Source organism: Pangasianodon hypophthalmus, chromosome 15, assembly GCF_027358585.1.
Source record: "Pangasianodon hypophthalmus isolate fPanHyp1 chromosome 15, fPanHyp1.pri, whole genome shotgun sequence".
Lineage (NCBI taxonomy): Eukaryota > Metazoa > Chordata > Actinopteri > Siluriformes > Pangasiidae > Pangasianodon > Pangasianodon hypophthalmus.
This window is the reverse complement of record NC_069724.1, coordinates 9,605,279-9,614,737: the sequence shown is the minus strand read 5'-3', so window position 1 is coordinate 9,614,737 and position 9,459 is coordinate 9,605,279. Positions and strand designations below refer to the sequence as shown.

General features: G+C 38.7%; 1 protein-coding gene across 1 annotated transcript; it reads right to left on the bottom strand.

Moving 5' to 3' along the window:
* Positions 1 to 65: 65 nt before the first annotated feature.
* On the bottom strand, positions 66 to 9,204 carry il7r (interleukin 7 receptor). The gene is made up of 8 exons (XM_026938959.3): positions 9,040 to 9,204; positions 8,278 to 8,389; positions 8,025 to 8,185; positions 7,807 to 7,946; positions 7,545 to 7,710; positions 3,234 to 3,324; positions 3,076 to 3,148; positions 66 to 2,969 (listed from the first exon to the last, which is right to left on the bottom strand). Exons 1-8 carry the CDS (start codon positions 9,107 to 9,109, stop codon positions 2,613 to 2,615), a joined length of 1,170 nt encoding a protein of 389 aa, XP_026794760.1. The 5' UTR covers positions 9,110 to 9,204; the 3' UTR covers positions 66 to 2,612.
* Positions 9,205 to 9,459: the final 255 nt, after the last annotated feature.

Genomic DNA, 9,459 nt, shown 5'->3' with positions numbered 1-9,459 from the left:
AAGCCGGAGTATATATTTAAATTACCAACCTGCTCTGTAGAGCAGACAGGAGACAGTGGGCCTCATTTATCAAGCTGGATATGAACAGATTTATTCGTAAATGGTTCTCAGAGTATTTACACAAAAAAATGTGGTATTTATGAAAATCCATTTTGTTTGGAAAAATTTGAACTCCTGAGTTTGTGGAAATGTGAACCTTGAGTGATTGACTTCAAATGGTATTTTTAGCAATGAGTTCATTTATATTTACATATATATATATATATATATATATATATATATATATATATATATATATATATATATATATATATATATATATATATATATACATACATACATACATGAAACTCAGTCATTTCATATCAATAACATGAAAGATTTCAATCAAAAACAGATCCATAAATGAAGACAAATAAGAGTAGCCGTTCGATTACAACAAAAGTAATGGCACCCTATAAAAGAAGCTAAAATTGTGTCAGTGTTTGATGATGTGCTGCAATGGATCAGCACACACTGTGCTTAAGAGATGGTCTTTCCCTGTTTAGTCATCATTTTGTCATTTTCACATTTGCCTTTTATGGAGTTTTGTGGGCATCAGTAAATGTAAATCAGCTCTACTGTGAACGTGATAACTTACAGGCAATTGGTATTTATCAACGTATGCATGGGCTTACAAAAGAAAAGCAGGGTTTCTGATACCTTCATGGAAATTTTTATTTTTATTTATTATTATTTACACACAGCTTTACTGAAAGATTGATAAATGAGGCCCATTTTCAGGAGAAAATGTAAATTGTAATACAAATACAAGTTATGTATAAACCACAAGAAAACATAACACTTGATATTTGTGAAAAAAAAAAAAAAATTGTAATGCTATTAAAACCTTTGCTGTCAGTGCAGCTGTGTGAGAGTACATTCCTGTCTGATCTTCTGAACTATTCATACACAAGTACAAAAGAAAAGGAATACGGTATACTGACTGGCACCAGCAGTCGTTACTATAATAGTGACTGAGGCTAGCAGCTGTATTACTGTATGTCATCCGCGGTGATGATTAATTAAGTGCTCATGTCTTGGAAGGACTGAACTCCAAAAATGCTAACAGCAACTTTGTGCCATACATGATTATTAAGCGGTTTCAGCATTTTAAAACACATTTGCACTTCTTTGGAAATGCCAGTGGTTTTGTCCAAATCTACAAACCATTCAATGGCAAAATCGAAACAGAAGCTGTGCTGATGCATTACAGTGTAGTTTCATGTGCAAAGGTTGTACATACATACAACATACTGTCACAAAGTTGACACTTTTGTTATGTACACTGAAGAGAAATACATCCAAAATGTAGTCTGGAGGATAACACGTGACTTTAGGAGAATGTTCAATTCTGTGCATTTTTACTTCCTAAATTCAGAATCTTTCTTCCCCTGAATTCTACATATATGTTGAGTCAATCCCTCACTTCATTTGAGCTAACAGAGTGATGGAACGGCCTTTAAGATTACATCTGGGTTTCCCCCAAGGGGAAATGGTTTGCAAGACAAGTTCATGAGGATGTGTTAAAACATTATGGTGACATTCAATTATTCTCTGCATTAACAGCCTTCCCTGTGTATCACATTTCATATTTCCACTCTTTAAGGTACACTTAACAAGTTTAAAAAATTATCACTATACAGTAGATAATCCTATAGTTAACTGGAATAATACTAAATAGGAAATGCTGGTCAAGCTATTTTAAAAAATGCAGTTAGCTTAAGCAAGCTAGCTGCACTGCAAGCTGTATGGCAAAAGTAGCATAACCAAATTGAAACTACATTACTGAAGCTACATTATTGATGTTAGCATGTCAGCTAATTTTTATTTTTTTTTAAATTGCAAGTAAACAGTTTGGCCGTATTAGCAGTCAGGAATCTCTTTGAGTCATTTGTTGTGTGTTTAATGGTCAGATGCGTCATAGCAACATAAATTAAGCTATCTATTTTAACTAATTACAAGCTACTTGATTCAAAATAGCTTCTCTAGTAGCACTATTGTTTCACTATGTTTCACTTGGTTGCTAGGCTAAACAGTAATGAACGTTTTCATGGGCTCAACTTTCAACACTGGTGGTTTTACATATGATGAGTTCCTCTTACAAGAATCAGCGCCAACTCTTCTCATTGCTCCGCAATCCACCCACACATATTTCGGTGGTGCTTTAATTTGATGACTCATATTAGTAGGTACAAAGCCTTGCTCTGGCATGTACGGTGAAGGAAATCACACCACAACACTGTTAAGCATTTGGAGTTCAAGTTCATGGTTTTTTGAAACATTCAGAGGAAATTAGCAGCGAGCGATACTGGATTGTTTGAACCTGTTGTATAGTTGCCTACACACTGTTACCATATTTCCTTTTTATGTCAGCTATAATGTAGGTGTTTACTAGACCTGTCAATAATGCATAATATCCATAACTTTGCATTGATTTGCCATTTGTTGATTATTGGACATCTGGTATCTGGTTGATAATTACTAACTGACAGTCTGATGAGGATAAGAGCAGCCTGACAAAATGAGCAGCTAATGGTGAGAGATTTACCTGTTGTGAGTTTTTCCCCGTCTCACTGGGTTTTATAGAGGCTTGACATGGTGACATACGTCTCGTCCTTAGAATGTCTTTGTAGAGCCACTACACTTTGGCAGCCAGGATTATCGCGTACATCCTCAGCAGATGCACGTTCATCCAGCAGCTTAATTTTCATTGTCTCTGAATCCAGACTTTGGTCATCTTCTTCCTGCTTCTCACACATTGAAGCGGGACGGGAACATTTCAAAGCTTCAACCTCATCATCGCAGGATTCTGTGGTGTTACTCTGATCATCACCAAAGTCAGGGGTGAACTGCTTCTCCTCAGAGTAAACCACAGGATAAATGTTGATATCCTTGAAGATTTCCGGGCTGAAACTCACAGGTAAGTGCTGTAACAAAGTAGATTTTTTTTAAGGAATTTACCACTTTAGGATTTCCAGCTAGAGTTAATTAGTGTATACACACCTATTGTTGAGAAAACTCAACTTGACTTACCTCTTTTTGTCTGTGGATTTGAGCAAGAGTAGCTTTTGGGTCTGGAACATCTGGGAAAAGGCAGGTCTGTATCCTAGGAGAGGCAAAATGCATCCAAACTCAAGCCAACAATACACTATTAACATTATTTGCAATCTTTGAGTTGAAAATGCACTCACTCTTTCTTCCATCGTAGGATCAGAAACCCGATGGCAACCAACACAATGGGAGATATGCAGAGGAGGATGTACAGAACAGGAGCATCTGAACCTGAAAGATGGTCACCTTCATCAGCTTTTAAAACCATCCTAAACTTTATTGAATGTCTTTATTTTTTTATAATTCAGGGGAATACAGTGGAGTTCAAAATTGTCACTACAGGGAAAAAAGTGCTGCTTTAAAGTGAGTGCGCTAAGGGGAGCCAAATATTACACAGAGAGGAGAGAGAGGAACACAGCCAAATATTACACAGAGAGGAGAGAGAGGAACACAGACGAATATTACACAGAGAGGAGAGAGAGGAACACCGACGAATATTACACAGAGAGGAGAGAGAGGAACACAGCCGAATATTACACAGAGAGGAGATAGAGGAGCACAGCCGAATATTACACAGAGAGGAGAGAGAGGAACACAGCCGAATATTACGCAGAGAGGAGAGAGAGGAACACAGCCAAATATTACACAGAGAGGAACACAGCCGAATATTACACAGAGAGGAACACAGCCGAATATTACACAGAGAGGAGAGAGAGGAACACAGCCGAATATTACACAGAGAGGAGAGAGAGGAACACAGCCGAATATTACACAGAGAGGAGAGAGAGGAACACAGCTGAATATTACACAGAGAGGAACAAAGCCGAATATTACACAGAGAGGAGAGAGAGGAACACAGACGAATATTACACAGAGAGGAGAGAGAGGAACACAGACGAATATTACACAGAGAGGAGAGAGAGGAACACAGCCGAATATTACACAGAGAGGAGAGAGAGGAACACAGACGAATATTACACAGAGAGGAGAGAGAGGAACACAGCCGAATATTACACAGAGAGGAGAGAGAGGAACACAGACGAATATTACACAGAGAGGAGAGAGAGGAACACAGCCGAATATTACACAGAGAGGAACACAGCCGAATATTACACAGAGAGGAGAGAGAGGAACACAGCCGAATATTACACAGAGAGGAGAGAGAGGAACACATCCAAATATTACACAGAGAGGAGAGAGAGGAACACAGCTGAATATTACACAGCGAGGAACAAAGCCGAATATTACACAGAGAGGAGAGAGAGGAACACAGACGAATATTACACAGAGAGGAGAGAGAGGAACACAGCCGAATATTACACAGAGAGGAGAGAGAGGAACACAGACGAATATTACACAGAGAGGAGAGAGAGGAACACAGCCGAATATTACACAGAGAGGAGAGAGAGGAACACAGACGAATATTACACAGAGAGGAGAGAGAGGAACACAGCCGAATATTACACAGAGAGGAGAGAGAGGAACACAGACGAATATTACACAGAGAGGAGAGAGAGGAACACAGCCGAATATTACACAGAGAGGAGAGAGAGGAACACAGACGAATATTACACAGAGAGGAGAGAGAGGAACACAGCCAAATATTACACAGAGAGGAGAGAGAGGAACACAGCTGAATATTACACAGAGAGGAGAGAGAGGAACACAGACGAATATTACACAGAGAGGAGAGAGAGGAACACAGCCAAATATTACACAGAGAGGAGAGAGAGGAACACAGCCGAATATTACACAGAGAGGAGAGAGAGGAACACAGACGAATATTACACAGAGAGGAACACAGCCGAATATTACACAGAGAGGAGAGAGAGGAACACAGCCGAATATTACACAGAGAGGAGAGAGAGGAACACAGCCAAATATTACACAGAGAGGAGAGAGAGGAACACAGACGAATATTACACAGAGAGGAGAGAGAGGAACACAGCCGAATATTACACAGAGAGGAGAGAGAGGAACACAGACGAATATTACACAGAGAGGAGAGAGAGGAGCACAGCCGAATATTACACAGAGAGGAACACAGCCGAATATTACACAGAGAGGAGAGAGAGGAACACAGCCGAATATTACACAGAGAGGAGAGAGAGGAACACATCCAAATATTACACAGAGAGGAACACAGCCGAATATTACACAGAGAGGAACACAGCCGAATATTACACAGAGAGGAGAGAGAGGAACACAGCCGAATATTACACAGAGAGGAGAGAGAGGAACACAGCCAAATATTACACAGAGAGGAACAAAGCCGAATATTACACAGAGAGGAACAAAGCCGAATATTACACAGAGAGGAGAGAGAGGAACACAGCCGAATATTACACAGAGAGGAGAGAGAGGAACACAGACGAATATTACACAGAGAGGAGAGAGAGGAACACAGACGAATATTACACAGAGAGGAACAAAGCCGAATATTACACAGAGAGGAACAAAGCCGAATATTACACAGAGAGGAACAAAGCCGAATATTACACAGAGAGGAACAAAGCCGAATATTACACAGAGAGGAGAGAGAGGAACACAGACGAATATTACACAGAGAGGAGAGAGAGGAACACAGACGAATATTACACAGAGAGGAGAGAGAGGAACACAGACGAATATTACACAGAGAGGAGAGAGAGGAACACAGCTGAATATTACACAGAGAGGAGAGAGAGGAACACAGCCGAATATTACACAGAGAGGAGAGAGAGGAACACAGCCAAATATTACACAGAGAGGAGAGAGAGGAACACAGCCGAATATTACACAGAGAGGAGAGAGAGGAACACAGACGAATATTACACAGAGAGGAGAGAGAGGAACACAGCTGAATATTACACAGAGAGGAGAGAGAGGAACACAGCCGAATATTACACAGAGAGGAGAGAGAGGAACACAGACGAATATTACACAGAGAGGAGAGAGAGGAACACAGCTGAATATTACACAGAGAGGAGAGAGAGGAACACAGCCGAATATTACACAGAGAGGAGAGAGAGGAACACAGCAATGATATCACATGGAGGCAGCGATGATATCACATTCATAAAGGGAGATGCAAACATTTGAACTGTTTTTTTTAATGAATTACTTGATAATGAATAAACATCTCAGAAACCTAACATACTAAATGTCTGGTTGCTGTAAATTAAGTGTATTTCTCATTAGGTTCTACGGGTACGCACTACCCTTTTCACAACCAAACAAGTAAGATTGTAATCTCGATTTAAAATGAAACCCTAAGAGCTAGTGTAATTTTAAACAATGTGTTAGTGTTGAGAGACCACATAAAGGGGAAAAAAATCTTCCAAATGGAAAGCTCTTTTCACTCTTCTGAGGAAGCCTGCTAAAGTGGTTAGAATGGGCTGTAATGCTTCAAGAGATAAGGAAGTTATAAATGAGTCAGCAAAAGCTTTCTTTGTAGGTCATTTGAATAAGCCTGGGTCATATAGTCTGAGTTTCTTCTTCCTGGTAAACACACAGGCTGCTTCATTCTGAGCCAACAGAAACTTATTTAAAGTGACAGCAACAGGCTGCAACATGCTAGTCTAATCAAGAGGGTATGAAAACATGCACTAGTTTCTCAGAGTAATGTAGCATGTGCACATAGTGTGTCTTATTTAGTTCTTATACCAAATGCTGCTGAATTCTCTATCCTGATTGGTCAGAAGGTGTTGATTAATTTTCTACAACAAAAGCAAATCATAGGTTGCTCATTCTAATGCATTATGGTTTCTGTAGTAACATCTTACACAGGGGCTTGTATGAAGGATGCTCCACAAAAGCGAATTTAAAAAGTGTGTAATTTTTAATATGGTGAAAGAATACACCATACAGGAGACTTCAGAATTTTGTAACAGTCAGGAGTAAAGCTGCAAAGCTGCAACTAATTTTTGCAACACAGGAGCAAATCTTCAGGAAAGAATGGCTTGTAGTTTCACACAAACCGACAAACTGTGTTTTATTGTCTTATTAACAGAAAGAGAGAGAAAAAAGACTGAGGGAACGACTGTTTTTAGTTTCTATAATGTAAATGATAACAGGAAAGAACCTGCTTTGTGGATGCTCCACAACATTAAACATAACTATAATTGGATAGAAAAATATGATGTGTCATTTTTTATTAAAGAAACGTAATCTTTGGGAACTTTTTGTAGTATAAGAGGAATAAAGCACTATAAAGGACACTCTGTTATAGGAAAATAATCAACTTTGGGGTGGTAAGAGCAACTCTGTTTCATCACATCACCTTATCCTTGTTTATGTTCCTATAACAGCATGCCCCCAAGTGTTTTATTCCTTGCCTTAATGATAACATGCCTCTTTAGAGATGTTACTGAAATGGGACTGAAATAATAAGCCAGTAGGAATTAGGCCTGAACTTTTGGTTGCAACTGATTGCAGTAGTGTGCATGGATTAACTCATAGAGGATTCTCACCCTTCACTGTGGTGTGGTTCACTTTGAAGCTCTTCACTGCGCTCCACTCGGTCCAGCTCCCATGAAAAAAGTCCACAGGTTTGGCTCTGACGTGTACGTTGTATATCTCACTGTCTCTCAGCTTGTCTCCCTGTATGCTCATTTGTTGGTATTTCACTTTCATCTTCTGTCACAAAAAGAATTGTAAAATTTAGATACCACTTGCATTTGATGTATGTAGTTATGGATCTAATGTAAAGAAATCTTTGAAATATGAAGTCACCTCTTTAACTTTGGAATGGTCTCCCCAGAATTCCATTTCGAAATCAGGTGTTTTGACATAGTCATGCATGTATCTTATGTGTATAACCGCCTCATCAAGCTTATACGTAGCATTTTCAATCTCAGGAGTTGTAATTTTAACTGCAAAGTACAAAAAAGACAACTGTTTTTAAATCAGTGACTCAAACACTGGCAAATAAAGAGGTTGACGCAACATACCCATTTTCACCAGTTCACACTTTTGTGTTTGGCGTCGTCCTCCTTTTAAGTGGATTTGCAGTTTATACTCTGATACAGGACTCAGATTCCAAAAAGTGAATCTGTTACTTTCCAAAGTTGCATTGGAACATTCAGAAACTTCACCTTGTGGACCATCACGACTAAAGACAGAACAGCAGGATGCAGTCAAATCAAATTAAGATGGACAATTTACATGATAAAACTAACAGAAATGCCAGAAACAGCACCCTACCAAAGTGTTGCAAATTGCTCACAAATGTCGAGGTCATACTCATTCAGGACACAGATTAGACTGCACTGTTTTAAGGTCATCAACGACCAGCAGTCAGTGTCAATGGACTCTCCTGTATAAGGACAGGTGGATTAAACAGATCAGGAAATACATATTCCATAGGTTTTCTATTCCAGCATGTTGTCTTATGTCTACTTCATATTAAATCCTTAAAATAGCCAATAATGATAATAATAATGATACTGAATCTGCTTAAAACCTTTAGAGTAAGTTCAGGTTAAATGGAAAACATAAAGGATCAGTTGCCTTATTACAAGATCCAACATGATAAATTCCTGAGAAAATGGATGCAAATTAGCTACTAATGCAGTAACTGCTTATAGATGAACAGAGAAATGTTAAACATGTACTGTAATAGGATGAAAATTAGATTAGAGGGTTGTGTGATGACAATTTTATTTTAGGGTATTTAATTCATTAAAGAAGATGACACGGCAAAAACATTATGATGTAGTTTCATGTCTTGTCTTTCATGTGACCTATCTACTAACCAGTAAAATCCTTAAAGAAACCAATAATTATATTAATAACGACAAATGTGCTTATGTTTGTTCACTTATGCTGCATTATAATGCCTCACAGAACATTTAAAGAATAAATATTAAACTTGCTCTACTTTCTCCTGAGTCCAAAAAAAATGACGTACCTTATAGTGATCTAATAATCTGTTCACAGCATTTGATTGGGATAAGAAGCTCTTACCATCATCTCCACTTTGAGAATAAGCCACAAACGGATACAGTGTCAGGAGTGTCCAGAAAAGAGTTGCCATTTGTTAGTCTGTAATATTCACTGAGATTAGAGATTAGAAAAGAAGCAGCGTGACATCGCCGCGTTACAGATGAAAGTAAGTGAGTAAGCCTAAGCTGTTGCTGTTCGCTCTCAGTATTTATACCACAGAGCAGAGGAAGAGGGAAGAGAAACAGAGAGAGAGAGAGTGTGAGAGAGAGAGAGTGAGAGAGAGAGAGAGAGAGAGAGATAATGAGAGTGAGAGAGATAAAGACAGACAGAGAGAGAGAGAGTTTGTTTATAATCTTTTTTCTATTGCTGTTTGATACATATGCATAAAAACCTAGAAAAGAAAGTCAGAAGTTTGTTTAGTCAGAAATCCTGCAGAACAAG

Excerpts from the sequence above, each read along its gene's own strand:
- il7r (XM_026938959.3), bottom strand. The coding sequence starts at position 9,109 with ATGGCAACTCTTTTCTGGACACTCCTGACACTGTATCCGTTTGTGGCT. Across the intron at positions 8,390-9,039 it reads TTCTCAAAGTGGAGATGATG|GAGAGTCCATTGACACTGAC; the intron begins GTAAGAGCTTCT and ends GTCCTTATACAG. Across the intron at positions 2,970-3,075 it reads AAATCCACAGACAAAAAGAG|CACTTACCTGTGAGTTTCAG; the intron begins GTAAGTCAAGTT and ends ACTTTGTTACAG.